This window comes from Babylonia areolata, chromosome 34 (assembly GCF_041734735.1).
Source record: "Babylonia areolata isolate BAREFJ2019XMU chromosome 34, ASM4173473v1, whole genome shotgun sequence".
NCBI classification, from domain to species: domain Eukaryota; kingdom Metazoa; phylum Mollusca; class Gastropoda; order Neogastropoda; family Buccinidae; genus Babylonia; species Babylonia areolata.
Genome location: NC_134909.1, coordinates 18547339 through 18573837, shown reverse-complemented (window position 1 = coordinate 18573837; position 26499 = coordinate 18547339). Strand labels below are relative to the sequence as shown.

Here is a 26499-nt window from a genome sequence, read left to right as displayed (position 1 = left end):
TGTGAAAAACGATGCATGAAGTATGACATCTTTTTCAAGCGATGTCTGCAACTCTCTCTCTCTCTCTCTCTCTCTCTCTCTCTCTCTCTCAGTGCTTTTGACCAACACAATGTTTGTTCACATGTCTTGTCTGACATAAAGTGAAAGAAGAGCAGAGGGGTGAATGAGAATGGAGAAGGAGCGGTGGATAGAGAGATCTACAGAGGACCTGACCAGCAACAGAGCGCAGGAAGAGAGAGAGAGAGAGAGAGAGGGGGGGGGGGGGGGAGACAGACACAGAGTGCGTGAGTGAGCGAGAGAGAGATCTACAGAGGACCTGACCAGCAACAGAGTGCAGGAAGAGAGACAGAGAGAGAGAGGGAGACAGACAGAGTGAGAGAGTGAGCGAGAGAGAGATCTACAGAGGACCTGACCAGCAACGAGTGCAGGAAGAGAGAGAGAGGGAGAGGGGATGGGGGGTGGGGGTGGGGGGGGGAGACAGAGAGTGAGTGAGTGAGCGAGAGAGAGATCTACAGAGGACCTGACCAGCAACAGAGTGCAGGAAGACAGAGAGAGAGAGAGGGAGACAGAGAGTGAGTGAGTGAGCGAGAGAGAGATCTATAGAGGGCCTGAGAGAGAGAGGTAGACAGACAGACAGAGAGAGAGAGAGAGGTAGACAGAGAGTGAGTGAGCGAGCGAGAGAGAGAACTATAGAGGACATGACCAGAAACAGAGTGTGCACACTAATATAGTAAGATATAACTGGGAGAGGTGGGGACGGGGAAAAAAAAGGGGGGGGGGGGTTGGGGGGAACCCCCTCCAGTCACCACACACACACACACTTACTACATAAACACGCAAAAAAACAAGCACACACCAACACAAATGCATGCACACACAGACACATACACTACATCAACAGTTAAAAACATGCAAACAAAAACACACACACCACACCACAGACGCATGCACACACATAAACACAAACACATGCCCCCCCCCCCCCCACACACACACACACACACAGCACAGCACACCACACACACACACAGACAGACACACACACACACAACACCACACACACACACAACACCACACACACACACACGCTTACAAACACACATACACCACACCACACACACACACACACACACCACACCACACCACACACACACACACACCACTACCACCACACCACACACACCACACCACACCAAATACACACACACACACAACACCACACCACACACGCTTACAAACACACATACACCACACCACACACACACACCACATCATACACAGTCCCACACACACACATCACTACACCACACACACACACACACCACACCACACACACACACACACCACACCACACCACACACACACACACACCACACCACACCACACACACACACACACCACACACACATACACCACACCACACACACACACACACACCACACGACACACCACACCACGTGCCCACTGACCGCCACAGGCTGAGGGGCCGTGATCCGGGAGTTACGGTTGCCGGGGGCATTGCTGGCGTCGCCCGTGGGGGAAGGTGAGGAGGGTGGCTGGCTACCCCCGGGCGACGTGGCGGAGTTGGGCTTCCCCATCAGAGTCAGCGCGACATAGGCCCCCGCTGGAACACACACACACACACACACATCGTCATTATCATCATCACCATTATCATCGACAATAACGGGACAAGGACCCCCCTAGAACACACACACATCGTCATCATCATCATCATCGTCATCAATAACACGGGAGACAGACCCCCGCTGGAACACACACACACACACACTCACACCGTCATCATCATCATTATTATCAACAACACAGGACGCAGGCCACCACTGTTACACACACACACACACACACACACACACACACACACAGACCGCCACCACCACCACCACCAACGACAACAACACCAACACCACAATCTCCATTGGCTCCTCATGGTCCTGATGGAGTTTATCTTCTTTGAAGGACAGCAACGATAAAACGAATACTTTTAACCAATTTAACACGTCTTTAAAATGAAGCCAAACAACCACCACCACCGAACCCTCTTTTTATCCTCATCATCTATACACTGTGCAATGGAAGGACTATAAGCCCCCAGAAACAAGAAGAACAAGAAGAAGAGTTGGGGGCCAGGACTCCCCCACCCCACCCCACCTCACCCCACCCCTACCATCACCTTGGGAAACGCCACCTTGATGGAACCAAGACAATCGCCCTGGACACCGTGACCTCGAAGGGCGGCAGTCAACAGGTCGTTGTCCTCCTCTCTACAGATATGTGAGGTGAGGAAACTAACGGGGCAGGTGCCCGCACGCGCGCGACAAAGAGCGACAGAGACTGTGTTAAATCTAAGAGAAAGAAGGGGGGCAGAGAGAGAGAGAGAGGGGGGGAGGGTTAAGAGAGAGGTAAGAGAGATGGGAGAGACAGCGAGAGCTGGGGGGAGACGGAGTATGAGGGTGGGGGAAGGGTTGCATACTGAAACAACTCAATGAGAGAGACAGTGTGGTGTCTGAGAGATGTGGAGGGTGGAGGGGGTAGAGAGAGAGAGAGAGAGAGAGAGAGGGGGGGGGGGGGTAAGAGAGAGGTAAGAGAGATGGGAGAGACAGCGAGAGCTGGGGGGAGACGGAGTATGAGGGTGGGGGAAGGGTTGCATACTGAAACAACTCAATGAGAGAGACAGTGTGGTGTCTGAGAGATGTGGAGGGTGGAGGGGGTAGAGAGAGAGAGAGAGAGAGAGAGAGAGAGAGGGGGGGGGGGTAAGAGAGAGGTAAGAGAGATGGGAGCCCTACAGATATGTGAGGTGAGGAAAACAACGGGGCAGGTGCCCGCACGCGCGCGACAAAGAGCGACACGAGACTGTGTTAAATCTAAGAGAAAGAATGGGGGCAGAGAGATAGATAGATAGAGAGAGAGAGAGAGAGAGGGGGGGTAAGAGAGAGGTAAGAGAGATGGAGAGACCAGCGAGAGCTGGGGGGAGACGGAGTATGAGGGTGGGGGAAGGGTTGCATACCTGAAACAACTCAATGAGAGAGACAGTGTGGTGTCTGAGAGATGTGGAGGGTGGAGGGGGTAGAGAGAGAGAGAGAGAGAGGGGGGGGGTTAAGAGAGAGGTAAGAGAGATGGGAGAGACAGCGAGAGCTGGGGGGAGACGGAGTATGAGGGTGGGGGAAGGGTTGCATACTAAAACAACTCAATGAGAGAGACAGTGTGGTGTCTGAGAGATGTGGAGGGGGGGGGGGGAGGGAGAGAGAGAGAGAGAGAGAGAGAGAGAGGCCCATACAGAAAGTACACATGGGTCTTCAAGTGCAGACTTTGAACAACAGGAACGGCTGCCGCTCATCATTAGCGGCGGTATCCTCAGACAGAAGAGAAACATCACATCAGCATGGCTTAATGCAGCAACGAGAAACACAACAATCCCCCGACATCCCCCACCTGTAGTCTGTGTTCCTGTCCTGCAGAATCAAGCCACGCAGACCCCAATAAGGCAAGTTCAAATGGGGCCAGTCTTTTTCTTTCTTTCATTGTTTTCTTTTAATTTTTTATTTATTTATTTTATCTTTCTTCTATATATCCACTGTATTATGAAGGTGTTTTTTAAAAAAAAAATATTATTATTTTTATATATATATATATATATAAAGGTTCAAATGAACCAGCATCTTGAAGTGATCTGGTGGTGTGTTTTCCCCCCTTCAAGAGGAGCATGGAAAATCGGATGAGAGTGACTGGTGTGTGCGGGTTTGGCCGCCACACCTTTTGCCTGCGTCCGTTTCGCCTGTATCACCTACGTCTGTTTCACCTGCGTCTGTTTCACCTGCATCTGTATCACCTACGTCTGTTTCAGCTGCGTCTGTTTCACCTACGTCTGTTTCACCTTCGTCTGTTTCACCTGCATCTGTATCACCTACGTCTGTTTCAGCTGCGTCTGTTTCACCTACGTCTGTTTCACCTTCGTCTGTATCACCTACGTCTGTTTCACCTACGTCTGTTTCACCTGCATCTGTATCACCTACGTCTGTTTCACCTTCTTCTGTATCACCTACGTCTGTTTCACCTTCTTCTGTATCACCTACGTCTGTTTCACCTTCTTCTGTATCACCTACGTCTGTTTCACCTGCATCTGTTTCACCTGCATCTGTATCACCTACGTCTGTTTCACCTGCATCTGTATCACCTACGTCTGTTTCACCTACGTCTGTTTCACCTGCATCTGTATCACCTACGTCTGTTTCACCTTCGTGTCTGTTTCACCTACGTCTGTTTCACCTACGTCTATTTCACCTTCGTCTGTTTCACCTTCGTCTGTATCACCTACGTCTGTTTCACCTGCATCTGTATCACCTACGCTTTGTTCTCCAAACCGGCCCCATCCTTTTCCGTCATCGTGTCGGCAGGCTCGTTTCGCCTACACACATTTATTTGTTTCGCCTACACATAACATTCGTTTCGCTAACACGCACATTCGTTTCGTCTACACACATACATTCGTTTTGCCTAACATACACACATTCGTTTCGCCTAACATACACACATTCGTTTCGCCTAACATACACACATTCGTTTCGCCTAACATACACACATTCGTTTCGCCTACCACACACATTCGTTTCGCCTAACATCCATACATTCTTTTCGCCTCACATCCATACATTCTTTTCGCCTCACATCCATACATTCTTTTCGCCTAACATACATTCGTTTCGCCTAACATCCATACATTCGTTTCGCCTCATTCGTTTCGCCTAACATCCATACATTCTTTTCGCCTAACATCCATACATTCTTTTCGCCTCACATCCATACATTCTTTTCGCCTCACATCCATACATTCTTTTCGCCTAACATACATTCGTTTCGCCTACAGTACACACAAACATTCATTTCACCCACGCGTATACATTTGTTTTGCCTACACAGCCACGTTGCTCTCGCCAGCAAGTGAGGTAATACTCACAGTTTCTTAATGAAGCATTTTTCAGCTTCCAACTTTCCAAACAGAATCAGGCTATGTATTTTGCACAGACACAATACATTCTTATTCATCTGGCTGGAATTAATTATTGGTTGTACAACTAAACATGGTACGAATATATACTCATTTGTGGTATATTAGTGGTATATATACTCATCAGTGGTATATTAGTGGTTCACAAACCAGTATATATACTCATTAGTGGTATATTAGCGGTATATATACTCATTAGTGGTAAGGCAACTGAAATAGAAACTGAATCTGCATTATTCGGTCTTCTGAACTCTGAAGCTATTGGTGAAAACTACTGAAGAGCACTGAGAACACCCATTCACAGACGAAACGAACGCTTGAAAAATGATTCAAGATGCCTTTGTAAGTTACAAAGGCAGCGGCCCATATATCTAGAATGTATATTTCAACAGGTGTTAATTAATGCCATTGATAAACTCAATCCAACTGTAGCACTGGAGTGTGGTGCACAAGGCGAAGGCGAAAAGGGGATGTACTTGGCAGACGGTAGGCGACACGTGAGTAAGCGAACCGTCGTGCATCGGGAGATTAAAAGCAGTCTGACGGGCGCAATAGCCGAGCGGTTAAGGCGTTGGACTTTCAATCTGAGTGTCCCGGGTTCGAATCTCGGTAACGGCGCCTGGTGGGGTACAGGGTGGATATTTTTCCGATCTCCCAGGTCAACATATGTGCAGACCTGCTTAGTGCCTGAACCCCCCCTTTGTGTGTATACAGAAAGTAGAAGATCAAATACGCAACGTTGAAGATTCTGTAATCCACGTCAACGTTCGTTGGGATATGGAAGCAAGAACATACCCAGCATGCACACCCCCGAAAACGGAGTATGGCTGCCTACATGGCGGGGGTAAAAAAACAACAACAAAAAACAAAAAAAACAAAAAAAAACGGTTATAGACGTAAAAGCCCACTCGTGTACATTCGAGTGAACGTGGGAGCTGCAGCCCACGAACGAAGAAGAAGAAGATAAAGCAGTCTTATCTCTTCAGTCCTCACTTTTCCCACCACTTTCCCCACTTGTGTTAAAACACACACACACACACACACAAACAAACAAAAACCGGGTGGTATGGAGGGGGTGGGAGTGAACGGGGGTGGCTTTAGGGGGGAAAGGCATGGTGGTGGTGGACAGATAACAGGGTGGGCCGGGGGGGTAGCGGGCTTTGGGTGGTGATATGAGCTGCTAGTGAACTCTGAGAGGATGAAGAGAATGCTCCATCAGTCCAGGAAGTAGCGGCCCATCACTTCGTTCCAAAGGCCCCCCTACTACCCCCAACCTACTCCGAGTGCGTGTGTGTAGAGGTGTATGATGAGAGGTGGGACAGGGGGGTGGGTGGGGGATATCTCATTAACAAAACAAAACCACCCCCGAAAACGGGAGTATGGCTGCCTACGTGGCGGGGTAAAAACGGTCATACGCATAAAAGCCCACTCGTGTACATACGAGTGAACGTGGGAGTTGCAACCCACGAACGAAGAAGCAGAAAAAAAATAAAAACAAAAAAATAAAACTTTTATTTTGTTAGAGCCAACGAAGGAACGGACACAATCTTGCAACACCCCCTTCACCTCCCCCCCCCCCCCCCCCCCTAACACAGGTGAACTACTTTCAGCAGATGGAAACCCCACAGTTTCACTTCCGCCGCCGTGAAGTAAGCGGCCAATAAACCAAAGTTAAAAACGCACCAACTATCAACATCGCCAGCCGACCGAAAAACAGGAAATCTTTTTTCTTTCTTTCTTTTTCTTTTTTTTTTTTTTGAATAAAAATAATGCTTTCACGCATTGGACGACCACTTCAAAAGCAAAACTGCTGCGCAAGAAGCCATGATGAGGCCACGGAAGGAAAACTGCTCTGTCTGTCTGTGTCACACACACACACACAGAGAAAGAGAAGGGGGTGTGGGGGTGGGGGCAGACAGACACATGGGTCGCGCGCGCGAGACACACACAGAGAGAGAGAGGGGGGGGGGGGGGGTCACACTGAGAGAGAACAAGAAGAACAGAAACTTTAATCTCCCAGGCCTCCGGCCCCTAGAAAGAGGTCCAAAGTACACAATATGGTGATCGCATAGCGAAAACACAATGTAAAATACATACTAACTTAAACCTGTAGTGGGGGGAGGGGAGAGAGAGAGACAGAGACAGAGACAGAGTGTCAGCCTTCCCAATCCTTTTTTTTTTCTTTTTAATTATATATTTTTCATTTTCTATTCTACATCGAAACCACCTCCCGAAAAGCAAGCCCCAACAAAAATGAGTAGTGCACACTTCCAACCAGGCCATGTATATAACGTGTCCAGCAACGAATACACGACCCTCCCCTCACCCCCATCTCAGCCCTCGTCAAAACACACACACACACACACACTCACGCGCGCACACACACACACACACACACACACACACAAGACACAACCATTATCAATCACACAGCGAGATGGCAGACAGCAGAACAAACCTGCTTTTTTCTAAGTCCACACACAACGAAAGACCTCACAGAACCACTGAGTGGCGGATGGGGGATGGGGGTGGGGTGGGGGGTGAGGTGGAGGAAGGGGGGGGGGTTGCGACATGACTAATCACCGATGCTCAGTGGGGGCGCCTCCCCCCCCCCCCCCCCCCCCCCCCACTCGACACCGCTTTTCACAACTCGATCCCAAGCGGGGTTATCCAAGTCCTGTATAAACGCTGTCGACAGTACCAATATCAATACGTAACTCCCCCTCCAACCCCTACACCCCCAGTGTAATCCTACCTCCCCCTCCCCCACACCTCCCTCCGAAAAGCTTACATCAACCATCATTCTTTGAATGTATAATCAATCCCTTTTAGACATGTTTTAAGACTTTTTTTCCCCCTCTATCTTCTCTCATTTTGGGTATGTGTTATTCCATCATCATTATCAAATCAAAGGAAAGATGAGCTGAACTGATACAATGACCAGCCCTCCCCACGTTAGTATCCGCCCCCCCCCCCCCCCCCCCCACGCCCCCTTTTCAAATGTCGTGAAACAAGCAAACTTAATCATCACCACGAACTGTGGACGATACACCAGCCACAACAATGACCACCACGTCGTACAAGCGACAAAAATCAGCAACACAAAAAAACCCCTAAAAAAACAAAAACAAAACCACACACACACACACACACACACAAACCACCTGCCCAAGATCGGAATACCGAAAATGGCTGCTTCTAAATGTAGGGGAGTAGGGCAGGAGGCGAAGGGGAAGGGGTGAGGGGGGCGTGGGGGTGAAGGGATAGAACTGAAGAAAAGATAGTTCCGTGCAATGCCTGATGCAAAACCAGATGACATGTGTAAGGTTTCAGAAGTAGGAGGTGACGACGACGACACTGGAGCTGGAGCAAACATGAACTGACCATCAATCGGCCCCATGACGTTGACTTGCTTGACACAAGTTTATGCTGAACGAAAGCAGACCGACTTTAAAAGAAAAAAAGACTACATAATTTTTGATTTCATTATATATAAAACAACAAACAAACAATAAAACACACCCCCCACAAACCAACAACAACTAACGAATATTCAAATAGGGGAAAAAACACTCACCCAGGTCTGAGTCTGATCCCATAATTTTCCCATAGCTTTCAACTCGGAGAGAACTTTCCCCTCAGCAACACAAGTCCAGAACCCTTCCCCCTGCACCCCACTCCCAACCCACACTTCCCCCATCTGTGATCTACTGCAATCGGCAGTTCTAAACCTCATGAAATTAATTCGTCAATTAATCTATCACTGGATCAATATCAATTTCGTCTCCAGCAGATAAAAACATCGATCGACATGTGTGTGTGTGTGTGTGTGTGTGTGTGTGTGTGTGTGTGTGTGTGTGTGTGTGTGTGTATCGTTCGTTCTTTAGTTTAGTCTTTTCACTGTAAGTGATATCAGACGCGGGTTGGAAAAAAAAAATCGAGGGGGGAGGGGATAGGGGGAGGGGGTGGGGGTGGGGAGAAATTACTGTGTTCGCATGCGAGAAAGCGAATGTGTGTGTGTGTGTGTGTGTGTGTGTGTGTGTGTGTGTGTGTGTGTGTGAGAGAGTTACACACAGAAAATGATTGATTCAAGTTTTGTTTAAAAAACAAAGCAAAAAAAGCATAACAATGTAACATCTTTCCAATGAAAAACTAACATGTATATATTTATGTGTGTGTGTGTGTGTGTGTGTGTGTGTGTGTGTGTGTGTGTGTGCGCGCGCGGCCAGAGAGGATGGTGGACGGGACGCGCACAGACTGGACACGCTGACAGACACACAGACAGAAACACAGGGCGGCCTCATTCTGCGCATTCCCGCGACTGACGGTGATCATGTTCACCAGTGTCTGTCCTTTCACAGACCCCAAGCACAATGTCTTTCCCCCAGGCCACTCCACGGATGTGTGTGTGTGTGTGATTATTGATCACCCAGGATGGAATCGATTTAAAAGTAACAACAACAACAACAACATAATAATAATAATAATAAGAGGAAGAAGAAACTGAAAACAGAGAATGGCTGCCAATATGGCGGGATAATAATGCTTCCACACATAAAACTAAAACCCCGTATGCTGAACGTGGGAGCTGCCGCTCAAAACGCAGTAGAATGGGGGTAAAAACAACAACAACAACAAAAACAACAACAGTAAAAAAGAGGAGGAGGAGGAGGGGGAGGGGGAGGGGCAGAGGGGGTGGGGGTTGGGGGGGGGGGGGATGCAGACTGAGGGATCACGATGAAAATTACTTTACACTATCGGCAATAGTTGATGAGCGAGATGAAAATTGAATTGTCACTTAATTATTCATTGAATTAATACAATAAAAAGCAGGACAGCGTCAAAATAAAACTAAATGAGCGAATAAAACAAAAGTTGCACAAAACCAGAAGATGAATTTCAGAATAGGATAAACAGAAATAAAAAATAGAAGACAACGAAGAGAAAAACAAAAGCAAACATACTAAGGACCAGCGCAACTGTTTTCATCATTCACCTTTACTTGCTTCATTCCTTTGTTTGACCGGGGTGTTACATTGTTAAAATACCATCAGATGTTTTAAGGAGATGAAAAGAATGCCATCAGATTATTAGGGAGATGAGCAGAATGCCATCAGATGTGTTAGGGAGATGAATATAATGCCATCAGATGTGTTAGGGAGATGATCAGAATGTCATCAATGGTGTTAGGGAGATGAACAGAATGCCATCAGATGTGTTAGGGAGATGAATAGAGTGCCATCAGATGTGTTAGGGAGATGAATATATTGCCATCAGATGTGTTAGGGAGATGAACAGAATGCCATCAGATGTGTTAGGGAGATGAATATAATGCCATCAGATGTGTTAGGGAGATGATCAGAATGTCATCAATGGTGTTAGGGAGATGAATAGAATGCCATCAGATGTGGTAGGGAGATGAATATATTGCCATCAGATGTATTAGGGAGATGAATATAATGCCATCAGATGTGTTAGGGAGATGATCAGAATGTCATCAATGGTGTTAGGGAGATGAACAGAATGCCATCAGATGTGTTACAGAGATGATCAGAATGCCATCAGGTGTGTTAGGGAGATGATCTGAATGCCATCAGATGAACGACTCAGAACAGCCCTGAACACTGGACAGAAACAGCGCCGGGAAGACCCAGGGAGACAAGGGGTGCAGAACGGCTGAAGAAGAACCAGAACGGCAGTACACAAGACAGGCGGAAGTTGAGGTCTCTGGTGGTGGTGGCCTTGTGTGTGTGCCACAGGGCACCAAGAGGGTTACCGAACTAGAGAGATTTAGGGTGGGGACATGGTGGGGGTGGGACGGGCACGACAGCAGAGTTCAACGTTTGAGCGTTGGAGTTTCCACCTTTGGGTCCTGAGTTCGACGCCGGTATCGGCGCCAAAGTAGGTTCAGACCACCCCCTCCACCACCACCCCTCTTCTCCCGCCCCCCCCTCCTCTCCCCCACATTCTTCTTGGTCAACAAATGTGCAGACCTACCGCTGCCTATATCCATGTCAACGTTCGGTTGGTTACGGAAAACACGAACGTGCTCACCATGCACACTCTGAAAACAGAGAACGGCTGAGTAAAGACAGTCAATTAAAAAACCCGCTTGCAGGTACATCTGTCTACAGAAGGAAGGGAAGGTAAGAGTTGCAGCCAACGAAGGCAACTTTGTACAGAAGACGTGTGGAGGTGTACAGGTTTAGCGTGAGGTGTTCCTTCTCACCTGTTCAGACCTCACAGCCATGTTTATTCAAGGGGAGGTGGGGTGGGGGTTAGGGGGTTCTGGAGGGGGCAGGGGGGAGGGGGGGGGCTTCAGTCAGCCAATCATCTAGCACTTTAGCACTATGCTGGGGATATAGCATCCAGGGAAGTGAGAACTAAGTTGTTGGTTTTTCCCCTTCTGTCTACGTCTGTCTGTCTCTCTTTCTCGTGACCCACTCTGGCTGTTACACCGCTAATTATGTGTGCGTGGCGGCTTATCTTTCTTTCTTTTCTTTTTTTTTTCATCTTCCTTTGTTTAACGGTTATATCTGTTGTTTATACTGTATATTTTCTCTGGGAATTTTAATTTGTTAGCGAGGTGGACCAAGTGGGTGGGTAGGAGTTTTATTCTGAGAGAGAGAGAGAGAGAGAGAGAGAAGACAGACAGACAGACAGAGACAGACAGATAGAACGGGAATGAGAGAAAAGGAGGCGTGGGGGGCTTCAAGCTAAAGACAGGGGGGGAAGAAGACACACACGACACCAGCCTCCACAACTCCAGAAGGTGGAAATCTCCGAACCCGCCGTGTATCACGTGCCTGCAAAGGAACTGGAAACTAGTGTTATCATTCTTTCTTACTTCATCCCCCCACCTCGTGCCCTGTACTGTGTGGCACATGAGGCCGCCGCCAGAGATAACGACTGCTGCCTGTCTTGTGCTGTGTTAGCTCTGCTTCCCCCAAGGTACAGCCAGCCATCCTCCCTCAAGTCCCTTTTTCAACCCTTGTGCACAGCGTCTCTCTGATCTGCGTCTCCTTTATTTGCTGTCCAGGACAACTGCTGGAAGTGCGATTTGTGTGTGTGTGTGTGTGTGTGTGTGTGTGTGTGTGTGCGCGCGCGTCCCATCATCTGCACATCACTCCCACGCCGCACATTCCCATTTCCCCATACACGGCCACACCCGAAGCGTCTGCCACCAGTCCTAGTGTCCGCAGTCCATAAAGAACTATCCATATTAGGTCACCACCAGGTGGGCACACACCAGACGAGACCCTGCACTGCTGCTGCAGTCACTTCCGTGGCGTTCAGTAGTACCTGATCTGATTCAACCTACGTTGTCATGTCACACACACACACACACACACACACACAAAAACAAAACAAAAAAAACACAAAAAAACAACAACAAACAAACAAAAAAAACCACGCACGCACGCACACAAACACACACATGACACGTCTAATATCACTCAAAGTGAAAAGGCGTTAAATCAAAGAAAAAAAGAGCACCCCCCCGCCCCCCAACACACACACACACACACCTTCGCATCCCTCATTCTTCCTTTCACCTGTATTCCATCTTGCAGTCCTGTATACAGACTATGACAGAATATCGATGATCGGCGGAGGGTTCCAAAAGCAGCACTGTCGTTCGGAATGCTGTTCGGAGGAGAGTTTCACCACGTCAAGAACACATTTAACTCTCTTCACCAGTCTGTCACCATCACAGCCAGGAGGGCAGAAGGAACAGCACGCCAATGTCGATGTTGTATCCCAAGGAGGCGGACAACATTTCCGATCACTGCGATTCAGTTTTACCGTTGAAAAGTTCACTGTTCGTTTGTTGTGGTTAGCCAAACCGAACCGATCAAAGTTTTGTACTCCACGTCGGGAAGATCAAATCAAACACAAAAGAACTGGCAACAGAACCAAGAAACTGTGGCTTTTTTTCATTTATTCAGGGGTGAGGGAGGTGTGGGGATGAGGGGAGAGTGGGGTTCGAAAAGGGAGTCACACAAACACACACACAAATTAAAAAAACACAAAAAAAACACAAAAAAAACTATAAAAAAACCCACAAAAACAAAAAAACTAAAAGATCATAGATCTGACAATTTGACGACGTCACACGGAAAACCAATTTTAGCAGACACCATCACTATCCAGAAACCAAAATTTTCAGCCTGTCTTTCAGAATGTTGTTCCGCACATCAATTAAAGCTGGAATTTTTTTTTAAATTAAAAAAAAAAAAAAATCAACGAACACACAGCCCAGAACCACACAACACAGTGCATATCACCCACTGACCAGCATCATGATGGACACACACGCACACACACACACACACACACACACACCTCAGTGGTGCCCGGGCCCTGATCGATCACCCACCACAGAACAACCAACAAACCACACCCCCCCCCCAAAAAAAAACTATCCTCACGGAAGGGACAACCTCAACCACCAAAGTCCCCACACTGTGTGAGATAATGTATAAACCACAGGTCAGCACTGCAAGTCAATCGTCCCACTTCATCGACAACCACAAACAGCCAATCACCGAGCACAAACCAGCTGAGCATGCAGCGAAGATGCGCGTGGTGGTGGTGGTGTCTTGCCTGGTCCAACCAGTGAGAGGGTCGTCAGCCAGCTGCAGCCACTACAGGCAGGCTAGCAGGCCGACGGCAGGGGCACACCACGCCTGCATGTCCGCCATGACGGATGGGATCCCTCGATTCCCTTCCTTCCCCCCTTGTACTGACTGTGCTCTCTCTCTCTCTTTGTGTGTGTGTGTGTGTGTGTGTGTGTGTGTGTGTGTGTGTGCTCTCTCTATCTGTCTGCTAGCTATACTCCTATAGAAAAGCTAGGGCTGCCTTGCTTCTGCTTGCTTCTTCTTCTTCTTTCCTACCACCACCACCACCACCATCACCGACTGACTAGACTTGGTGATAACGATTTGCAGGCTGCCTCACATCACTGGCCTTGGCGGGGGAGACCCCCCCCCCCCCCCCCCTCTGTTTTGATTTTAATTGAAAAAAAAAAAGAAAAGAAGAAAAAAAAGAAAAGAAACACACAAACAACAGCAACGAAACATAACGAGCTTCCTTGAGAAGTCAATTCCCAAAATACACGCATGCGCGCGCGCACACATGCGCACGTTCGCAAAAAAAAAAAAGAAGAAAAAAAAGAAGAGAAAAATAGTACAGTATGTGACGACGATGATGCATAACTTCTATTTCTACCGTCAACTGCTGCTGCCACTACAACTATTGCTACTTCAACTACTACTTCTATTGCTGCTGTTGCTACTACTACTACTACTACTACTACCACCACCACCAATAATAATAACAATATAAATAGTTTACGAGTAGAGAGAATAGTGAAGAAAACTAACCCCTCAAAAAACCTCTTCAGACCAGGGAACAGTCAGATACTGGGAATGACGGCAGTGAGGTAGTGGTAAAGCAAAGAGACCAGTACAAAGGAGGGAGGTAAGGGAGGGTGGTGCGGGGGGTGGGGGGTGGCTGTACTATCAGACCCCGGACCAGTGGGAACGTGCATGGTTATCACCGCACAACCCACACCGCACGTGCGGAAGCTCGGCCCCCGCCGCCAGGGCTGCCAACACTCACTCCCACCACCCACCCACACCACCACCACCATCACTGCAATAATAAAAAGCCTTAACGCCTCTCCCGGTCTTAATGAATGGGAAAGAACGCGCGGTAAAATAGCAATAGTTAATTATCAATTATTTCTGACACCGGTAATCTGTCCCTAAAAAACAACAACACAAAACCAACACACACACACAAGAAAAAAACAAAAAACAAAAAAAAACAAAAAACCAACCACCTCCGCCTAAACACAGCTCAGAACACACACCAGTAAACGCAACAACGAAAACTTGATGGTTGTTCTCGATGAGGGTGATGATGTTGTGGTTGTAGTTGACCCTGCTACTACTACTACTACTACTACTGGTGCTGGTGCTTCAAGTTGTTTTTGTGTTGCTTTGCTGTTGTTCACAACCTGACTGTTGCCTGTGATCCGGGAAGGAAGGAAGGAATGAAAAAGGTCGATAACTCCCAACTCAACGCTCTGGCGTGACAAGACTTCCTGAGGAGGGCGAGGACAACACTGACTCCTCATACGCTCCAACACTCCTTCTAAGAACTAACGGTATGTGTGTGGTGCGGCTAACCTCGAACACTGCCGTTATCCCCGAAAAAAAAAAACCATTGAACTGCACGAATCGTATGTCTAATTAAAAATTAGGAATCAATGCAAAACTGACCGGCACGTCTCTATTGTTAACAAAAGTAATATGAACGCAACGCAACAGAGCGAAATAATCATACATTCAAAAAATAATAAAACTTCAGTCCAGACTTCCAATAGAAAATGAGCACTCCCCAACTGCCACCGCATCACTTGAAAGGAAATTTTGCAGGATTTTTGTAAATGGCTGCAAGAATGACGTCCAGAGTCGTCCTCATCTTACTTGGTTTTGTTGTTGTTGTTGTTGATTTGTTTTTTGTTGTTGTTTTTAATTATAAGAACGAGTGCTGACGACAAGGACTACTGCATCAGTACTTCAGGTCACTCGGCTGAGGGATGAGCGGGAAGCCGTTATCATTTCTGTCTGCAAGTCAAGATAACAGCAGTTCGAGGACAACGGCACCGCCACACACGTGCTAGTCCCCTGTCGCGCTCCCACCATCCCTTTAAGGACTAACGACAGAGTTACAGACACCACCTCGCCGTTCTCCATTCGAGTGTCCAGACCACCCGCACCTACGCAATGTTTACCGATGTGAATGGCATGCACAGAGATAGACGCAAATCCTCCCACCCGAAAGTCTGAGGCCGTACACAGTTCATCACATCTGGCTCAACGCCCGGCTTATCTCAGAGACTGACCAAACCCACTTCCCACCCATGTATGAATAGTCAGTCATGTCCCGACTATGACCATCACAACAGCAGAGAGGGCAACTACTGTCCCGACCATCTGGGCTAGAATCTGATTAAAGTGGAGAGTGTCTTGCCTTAAGTTACACGCCCTCTCTCTCAGCCAAGAAGGCTTTCGGACAGTCGGAGTGTGTCGCCCACCCACCCCTACACACACTGCCTTGGACGAGGTTCGTGTCTCACATGAGGACTAATTCATGCGCATGTTGCATCTCATTTGTCTTGACAGGTCCTGATGCTGAAGTACCCTACCGTCTGCAGAAAAGTATCTTGCCGTTAGCACCATTTCTTGTTGGTTCACACACACACACACACAAACACATGCACGCGCGCGCGCACACCACACACACACAGAATGTTGGCCTAGAGGTAACGCGTCTGCCTAGAAAGCCAGAGAACCTGAGCGCACTGGTTCGAATCCCATAGTCGCCAGTATTTTCTCCCTCTCCACTAGACCTCGAGTGGTGATATGGACGCTAGTCATTCGGATGAGACGATAAACCTAGGTCCCGTGTGCAGCATGCACTTAGCGCACGTAAAAAATGCCCACGGCAACAAAAGGGTTGTCCCTGGCAAAATACTGTAGAAAAATCCACTTCGATAGGAAAAACAAATAGAACTGCAGGCTGGAAAACACACACACACACACACACACACACAAAGGGTGGCGCTCTCATTGTTGCGAATCGCTCTCCCTGGGGAGAGCAGCCCAAATTTCACACTGTCAAATATGTTGTGACAAAGAGTAATACAATACACACACTCTCTCTACCCGTCTGTCTGTCTGTCTGTCTCTCCCTCCTCTCTCTCTCGTCCGTCAAAAGAAATCTACAAAACTATAAAATACGACTTCTGTCTCAGATACAATCAACAGCTGACAGCTGACACGGCTGCCGAGTCTTTCAAGCCCAAAAGAGTTTCCCGTACGCAAATAACGGTGGAAAAATTCATGCAGTCACGTGATCGCTTCTAACACTGCTGATTGGTGGGTTTCACTGCCAGCATGGCCGCCGATATGCGATGTAAAAAAACAAACAAACAAACGAACAAAGAACTGTCACCCGTGACGCTAAATCGGAACCCCCCTATCGTTCACCCTGCATGGTCCTTCAACCATAAGTTCTCACAGCTTCTAGCAATCTTCATTCGTGCTACAGATCAAATGGCTGTCAAGCGTTGCCTTCAAATTGTATGCTTCATATCATGCCTAAGTCTCAATGTCACACTAACATCAACTACTTGCACCCAACTCCCTTCTTCTCTCACGCGGGGTATAGAAGGTGAGAGGGGGAGGGAGGGGGTGGAGGATGGGGGCGTTAAAAATCATTTCTCTCAACTACTAAGTGAAGTCATAGTAATCACACACACACACACACACACACACACACTTCAACCCCCCTCATCCACCACCCTTCCTTATATATTATGCGTCAGGCCAGTGACTCACAACGACCTCAAAACACTATGACGTCATGCCTCCGCGCTGATCCTCCCTCTCCCCCCCCCTCCCTTCTTCCCACCATCCCCTAACTCTTACCTTTTCCTCCCGAGTTGGCACCTGTACCGTACTAATGGAGTGAGAGAAAGAGAGACAGACAGAGAGAAACACACACACACATACACACAAAGAGGGGTTGTTTCTGGCGAAAAATTGCACTTGCGAAACACACACACACACACACACACACACACAAACACACACACAGACTGAGAGAGACAGAGTGGTCCGGTTGGATTGTTGGGGCGTGAGGGTGGGGTGAGGATTAGAAAATCCTAAGAAAGTAAAGAAAGAAAGAAAGAAAAGGAAGGGAGGGGGTGGGAGAAGTGGTGGAAAGAGATGGAGGGCGGTGGTATGGAAAGACAGACAGATCATGGACAGAAAAAAAGACAACAGGCACAGACACAGAAGGACGAGAGAATATTGGGCACGAGAAGGAAGGACGGAAGTGGCACAGAGACAGGAAAGGACTACAGTGGCACAGAGACAGGAAAGGACAACAGGACAGAAACAGGAAGGACGACGTGGACAGAGAAGGAAGGACAGAGCAGACATGGTAGAGACAGGAAAGGACAGACAGACAGTGGCACAGACAGAAAGGAAGGACAGACAGTGGCACAGAGACAGGAAAGGACGGACAGACAGTGGCACAGAGACAGGAAAGGACTAGACAGACAGTGGCATAAGAAGGAAAGGAAGACAGAAGTGGCATAGAGACAGGAAAGGACAGACAGTGGCACAGAGACAGGAAAGGACAGAAAGACAGTGGTACAAAGACAGGAAAGGACGGACAGACAGTGGCATAGAGGCAGGAAAGGACAGACAGACAGTGGCATAGAGACAGGAAAGGACAGAAAGACAGTGGTACAAAGACAGGAAAGGACGGACAGACAGTGGCACAGAGACAGGAAAGGACAGACAGTGGCATAGAGACAGGAAAGGACGGACAGACAGTGGCATAAAGACGGGAAAGGACGGACAGACAGTGGCACAGAGACAGGAAAGGACGGACAGACAGTGGCATAAAGACGGGAAAGGACGGACAGACAGTGGCACAGAGACAGGAAAGGACAGACAGACAGTGGCATAGAGACAGGAAAGGACAGACAGACAGTGGCATAGAGACAGGAAAGGACGGACAGACAGTGGCACAGAGACAGGAAAGGACGGACAGACAGTGGCATAGAGACAGGAAAGGACAGACAGACAGTGGCATAGAGACAGGAAAGGACGGACAGACAGTGGCACAGAGACAGGAAAGGACAGACAGTGGCACAGAGACAGGAAAGGACAGACAGTGGCACAGAGACAGGAAAGGACAGACAGACAGTGGTAGAGACAGGAAAGGACGGACAGACAGTGGTAGAGACAGGAAAGGACGGACAGACAGTGGTAGAGACAGGAAAGGACAGACAGACAGTGGTATAGAGACAGGAAAGGACGGAAAGACAGTGGCATAGAGACAGGAAAGGACAGACAGACAGTGGCATAGAGACAGGAAAGGACGGACAGACAGTGGCACAGAGACAGGAAAGGACAGACAGTGGCAGAGACAGGAAAGGACAGACAGTGGCACAGAGACAGGAAAGGACGGACAGACAGTGGTAGAGACAGGAAAGGACAGACAGTGGCACAGAGACAGGAAAGGACAGACAGACAGTGGTAGAGACAGGAAAGGACAGACAGTGGCACAGAGACAGGAAAGGACGGAAAGAGAGTGGCATAGAGACAGGAAAGGACAGACAGACAGTGGCACAGAGACAGGAAAGGACAGACAGTGGCACAGAGACAGGAAAGGACAGACAGACAGTGGCAGAGAGACAGGAAAGGACGGAAAGACAGTGGCACAGAGACAGGAAAGGACGGAAAGACAGTGGCACAGAGACAGGAAAGGACAGACAGTGGCACAGAGACAGGAAAGGACAAACAGTGGTAGAGACAGGAAAGGACAGACAGTGGTAGAGACAGGAAAGGACAGACAGTGGCACAGAGACAGGAAAGGACGGAAAGACAGTGGCATAGAGACAGAAAAGGACAGACAGACAGTGGAACAGACACAGGAAAGGACAGACAGTGGCACAGACACAGGAAAGGACAGACAGACAGTGGCATAGAGACAGGAAAGGACAGACAGACAGTGGCATAGAGACAGGAAAGGACAGACAGACAGTGGCATAGAGACAGGAAAGGACGGACAGACAGTGGCACAGAGACAGGAAAGGACAGACAGTGGCACAGACACAGGAAAGGACAGACAGACAGTGGCATAGAGACAGGAAAGGACAGACAGACAGTGGCATAAAGACAGGAAAGGACGGACAGACAGTGGCACAGAGACAGGAAAGGACAGACAGTGGCACAGAGACAGGAAAGGACAGACAGACAGTGGCACAGAGACAGGAAAGGACGGACAGACAGTGGCACAGAGACAGGAAAGGACGGACAGACAGTGGCATAAAGACGGGAAAGGACGGACAGACAGTGGCACAGAGACAGGAAAGGACAGACAGTGGCACAGAGACAGGAAAGGACAGACAGTGGCACAGAGACCGGTAGGCAGGCAGGCAGCTAATCATGGATTCGGGACGTGGGTGGAGGGTGGGGAGTGTGGGGCTGAAGAAAACAAGAAGCCACGACAGCTGTGCTGTTCTGGAAGCAAGTACACAGGCAATAAGCAAACCTGAAGAGGAGGAGGAGGACTCGGAGAGGTAGAAGAGAAGAGAAGAGCAAGGAGTAGGAGGGAGGTAAAGGTTTGGGGGGCGTGGGGGGTGCAGGTAAGTGGGGGGTGGGGGAGGGTTGTCTGTGGGCACCTTGCACTAATTACCGCCTCCTGCTATCTTACACTCACGGTGCTGGCTGGCACTCAGCTCACGGTTACTGACGTTTCTTCTGCTGTGATACCAGCACAGGGAGGGGGTGGGGGTGGTGCGGAGACCTATGTTTTTGTACACACACACACACACACACACACACACACACACGCGATCCGACCCCAAACACACTGCACAGTAAATATATATGACGTTACTATGCGTTGTCTTGATACAGAGCTGCTGAACACACACACACACACACACACACACCCCGAGTTTGCTTATGAATGTTTCTCTTCTTAATATATATGCTCATGTCTTTGTTTTATTGTGTCTTATAAACCTTAAGGTTTCATGACAATAAAATATTCTATTCTATTCACACACACAAACACTGCACACATTCTCACGATACCCGACCCCAAACAAACTGCACAAGTATATATAAATATATATAACGTTTACTCCCATTGCCTTATTGCATAGCTACTGAACCCCAACCCACCCCCCATTTTCAGCAATCGGGCCAGAGCACGCACATACATACACACGACCTAGCAGTCTAACGCATACGGGCGAACAGCCACACAGATGCATTCAGAAAAAAACACAAACCCACCAACAACAGGACATGTAGTAAGTACAGGAAAAAAAAAAGAAAGGTGAGAGAGAGAGAGAGAGAGAGAGAGAGAGAGAGAGAGAGAGAGTCAAACAAGAGAGAGAGGACAGAGAGAGCGCGAGACATGTGTACAAGACAACAACTTGAAGGAAAGCGGTACGACAACTCTGTGAACAAGGCCGTTCATCATGTTCTGTATGCATCATCACGACTACTGAGTCACGGAGCCAACAGATGATAAGAGAGAGAAGGGGGGGAGGGGCACGGGGGAAGGGAGGGAGGGAGAGTGTGGAGGTGTGAGAGACACTGACAGAGAGAGGCAGACAAAGAGAGAGAGGGGAGGAGGAAAAGACAGACAGACAGACAGAGAAGAAGAAGAGAGAGAAAGAGGGGTGGGGGGGGGGGGGGTGATGGGAGGAGGTTGTTTCTGGCGAAATTTTGAACTTGCGAAATTCACACATCCGCCCTCCCCTCACACACACACACACACACACACCGAGTATGTTAACAAACAAACAGACAAACAAACAAAACAAAAACAAAAAAACAAAAAAACAAAAAAAGAAGCAGTTTACACGACAGCAAGAACAGCAGTTCTCAGCCTCACACACACTGACAGGGTCGTCAGATAGCTGACTTCTAACACGCTGATAAGCAACAGTGCATCCGTGACCTGATGCGCGCGCATCAAGGTAAGGTAAGGTCAGGTCAGGTCAGGTGAAAGGTAAGGTAATATAATGTAATGTAACGTAAGGTAATGTAAGGTCAGGTCAGGTAAGGTGAAAGGTAAGGTAAGGTAATGTAAGGTCAGGTGAAAGGTGAGGTAAGGTAAGGTAATGTAAGGTACGGGGGCCATTTCCACTCTCTTTGAGGGAGAGACAGCATACATCCCTGGTATAAATGCAGTGTCGTCCCAAGTGGACTCGACAGATATCTCGGCACTTCTGTGGAGCCCGCACGCACACACACACACACACACACACACACATTCTCTCTCTCTCTCTCTCTCTCTCTCTCACAGACACACACACACACTCACACACACCAGCAACTAAAAGAGTTCCACTGATTCCTCTGTAAAACGGATGATAGGGGCATTTATAAACAACAGTCAGTACAGTACAGTACCAGGCCAGATACCTGACTGATGTTCCATCTCCCCTTCAATCTACACTGATCAGGAAGGTCAGTGGTATGGAGCACACACACACACACACACACACACACACACACACACACACACACACACACACACACACACACACCAACAACTAAAAGAGTTCCACTGATTCCTCTGTAAAACGGATTGACATGGGGCAGAAGAAACAGCAGTCAGTACAGAAGTGTTGCAGGCCAGACACCTGACTGCTGTTCCATCTCCCCTTCAATCCACACTGATCAACAAGGTCAGGCAACAACGCCACTTCCTCCTGCCCGTCGACCTCCATCAGCCGGGTGGATCAGCCAGCCCCCCACGCCCACAGTACAGACACACACCACTCCACATGCCGCCCTTTCAGCTTTAGTCTCCCAAGGAGGCGTCACTGCGTTCACGAACAAATCCATAATTATACACGCTACACCACATCTGCTGGGCAGATACCTGACCAGCAGCTCCAGCAGCTAACCCATCGCGCTTCGTCAGGCCTTGAGCGTATACACACACACACACACACACACACACACACACACACACACACACACATATATATACGTATACGAAGAATATTTATAACACGAACATACATTCTAAACAAATTTAAATAAAACAAGAGAGGCAAGGCCTTCAAGACTCACTTGTGATACACTGAAAAAAGAAAAAAAAAAAAAAAAAAAATCCAAGCTTTTTATGTACTGAGTATAATTTCAAAATGTTTAAGATGAGAAAGATCAGTTTAAAGCAAATTAAGTCCCCTAGCATTAATTACAGAGTAATTTCCCTTTTTTACTATCTGCATCAAAACGTTTGCAAAATAAATAAAACTTCAATGCTTAGCAAAAGAAGTTCCTGTTTGAACAAAAAATGATAATAATGACTGCTCTTGTTGTTGGGTCAGATTATCAGATCAAAGTGCCAAGTTTAGAGAATACAAAAATATAAATACAACAGTAAATGCAGTTTGCATATAATTAGGCTTCATTTTTTTTGTGTGTATGCCCATCCCAGAGGCGCAATATTGTTTTAAACAAGATGACTGGAAAGAACTGAATTTTTCCTATTTTTATGCCAAATTTGGTGTCAACTGAAAAAATATTTGCAGAGAAAATGTCAATGTTAAAGTTTACCACGGACACAGACACACACACACACACACAGACAACCGAAACCGGGTTAAAACACAGACTCACTTTGTTTACAAATGTGAGTAAAAAAAATAGTATAACACGAAACACATGATTACATTCGAAGCTGTACAGATATAAAGTAGCCTTAGTGCTTTGTAGGCAAATAAAGCCAAGTTAGTCAAGGCGGTTACATTTCCGGATGTCACCAGCAGATTCAATATAAAAAAGAGATGGGTTTTGATACTACTTGGGTTCAATCAGTTTTATCCTTATATGATGCAAGACAGAACAACAGAACATAACATGCAATTCGTTTTCTACACACACAGAGAGAGAGAGAGAGAGAGAGAGAGAGAGAGAGAGAGAGAGGACAATATACAACTGATCTTGCGACTTATGCCAAAAAAACGAAGAAATTTCCTCACAAAAGACAGATGAATAAATAAATAACCGAATAAAGAGGTAACGAACTGATTAATGTAAATTTATAAAGCGTGTTTTATGTTCTATTGTTGGTGCTGGTGCACGTTGTTGTTGTTGTAGCTATTATCATTATTTTTGTTCTGGGAGAGTTAACTTTCCTTTTGTTTTGCTTTTTATCTCCACACAAAATACATATCCACAACACACACACACACACACAATTAACAACAACAACATGCCCCTATTTCTATCAGTCACTTCAGTCAACAGGTGCCCCTCCACCAACTACATAACAACACCAAGGTAGGGGAAAAAAAGGCCTCTGCTCCACGCTGAGCAAAGATGAACACCACCACCACCACCATCAGCACACGAGGTGCAGCATGTGGAATGCTTGACGACCCCAATATATCTGTCTGAAGCCGACTTGTTTAAAACCTGGCTGCATGCACTGACTGCCAGCTGTCAACTTCACCAACCACTCTGTCGGTCCACACGTCACCGCCTGATACGGGACCCGGACCCGGAACACACACACACACACACACACACGCACACACACACACACACACGTACATATTCACTGACGATCACGCACTAACACACGCATATACATGTGCGCAAAAACAAACGCATACACAAACATACGCACGTGTACTACACACACATACACGCACGCAAGCAGATACATGTACTCCCTCTCGTTTTCCCTCTCACACACACGCACGCACACACCTACACACGCACTGCCTCTCTCTCTCTCTCTCACACACACACACACACACTGCCTCTCTCTCTCTCTCTCTCACACACACACACAAACACACTCTCACACACACACACACTGCCTCTCTCTCTCTCACACACACACACACACACACACTGCCTCTCTCTCTCTCTCTCACACACACACAAACACTCTCACACACACACACACTGCCTCTCTCTCTCTCTTCCTCTCACCCACTCTCTGCCCCACCCCACCCACCCTCTCCCCCCACCTTATCAAGACTGTTTGTCAGGGCAAACACTGAGGGCGGAGTTGTACTGATGTGGCCAGCAGCAAGGGACCCGGATGGGTGGGGGGTGGGGTGGGGGGGGGGGGGGAGGGAATGCATGAGGGGGGCGGAGGGGAGGACAGGAAGGGGCAGGGGCATGGGAAGAGAAAATGGGAACAGGTAGTGAGCACACAGGTGTGCAGGGAGATCGAGGGAGTTTTGGAAGACAACCATCACGACGAGACGTTTAATATTCACAAAATGGTCCTGACTATGGAAATACTTACCCCCACCCCCACCCCGCACCCTTTCCCTCCCTTCACTCACACACATACACTCTCTCTGCCCACACACATCAACCCCACCACACCCCCACGCCCCAAACACACACACACACATACACATGACCACAAAACACTGACCTTTCTTCTGACTGTTGTGGCGATAATACATGTATCCCTCCCTGGCTGGTCACTTCAGTCAACACACTGTCCGCACACCTTGCACTAGTTGCAGTAGTAGTAGTCAATGAAGTAAAAGAATTTTTCTTCTTCTTCTTTTTTTTTTCTTCAAACAAAACAGCCACTGGCTCCCCACTCACTTCCACCCAACTCCACAACCACCACCACCACCACCACAACACAGCTCTTCTCTCTTACGTGTTTCTCTCTCCTTCTCTTCTTTTTCCTCCTCCCGTTATCCCTACACACGGGTGTCGCTGCAATCGTCAACCACCACCACCACCCTCACCACCTCCACCTCCACCACCCTCACCACCGGCCCCTCCCTCCCCTTCTTCACCCCGCACCCTACCACCAGTGATTCATGATGCACAATGTACAATCAATTCAATCCACTGTCGTCAATCCGTCGATGGTTCAATCCGTCAGTATCTGCTGCATACACACATCATCACGGTGGTTTTAAAAAAATAAAAAAAATAAAAAATAAAAATCCGCGGTCTCACTTTCACAAACTTTTTGTATGTCCCACGCTACTCTTTTCTCCAAGTGTCTTGGATGGATTGCCAGATCTGGTGGGCCTTTTCTTTCCACTCAAAGTCCTCGTGGTAAGCAAACCAATAATATATATATATATATATGTCCACAGAGGGAATGCAGTTTCACATAGGTAGTAGCAAGCTGAGGTGAGGAGGGTAGTTTTAGGGAAAGAACACGGCTCTCTTACACACAGTCCGTCAATTCACTTGCCATGTGTGGTGAATAAACATGGAGGAATCCACGTCGCACAACACTGTGGAATGAGACCTTTCCGTTGACACAAACACAAGGGGTCTTCATAATAAAGAAATGAAAATGTGGCCTTGATAAAAAAAAAGAAAAAAAAGTAAAAGCAAAGAAACCAATATTTTTGTTAGTGTGTGTGTGTGTGTGTGTGTGTGCGTGTGTGCATGTGTGTGTGTTTCTTGTTGTCCAGATCAGCTGATCTCATGATAGCCAAGTCCAAGCCGTGTGGGTGACAGTAGCTGTAACTGACCACTCCATCTCCGCATCTTCCCATCTCCCCTCCTGCTGGTTTCTCTCTCTCTCTCTCTAGCCACACACAATACCCCAACAAGCGGCAATACTAACTTCATGATTCCATTAGAATAACCCCCCTTTCTCCCTCTAGCCACACACAATACCCCAACAAGCGGCAATGCTAACTTCATGATTCCATTAGAATAACCCCCCTTTCTCCCTCTAACCACACACAATACCCCAACTAGCGGCAATACTAACTTCATGATTCCATTAGAATAACCCCCCTTTCTCTCTCTAGCCACACACAATACCCCAACAAGCGGCAATACTAACTACATGATTCCATTAGAATAACCCCCCTTTCTCCCTCTAACCACACACAATAC

The 26499-nt window shown here is 47.8% G+C and overlaps 1 protein-coding gene across 7 annotated transcripts in view; it reads right to left on the bottom strand.

Moving 5' to 3' along the window:
* Window positions 1-26499, bottom strand: part of LOC143277468 (rho guanine nucleotide exchange factor 11-like) — a 266699-nt gene that overhangs the window by 128254 nt on the left and 111946 nt on the right. For 5 of the 7 annotated variants that reach the window (XM_076582306.1, XM_076582307.1, XM_076582303.1 and 2 more), the window contains one exon: window positions 1470-1624. In XM_076582306.1, coding sequence (XP_076438421.1) covers window positions 1470-1624 — 155 coding nt within the window. Of the gene's footprint in view, window positions 1-1469; window positions 1625-12582; window positions 12925-25051; window positions 25320-26499 lie in introns of those variants that run through there. The other 2 variants (XM_076582308.1, XM_076582309.1) reach the window with 2 other exon arrangements.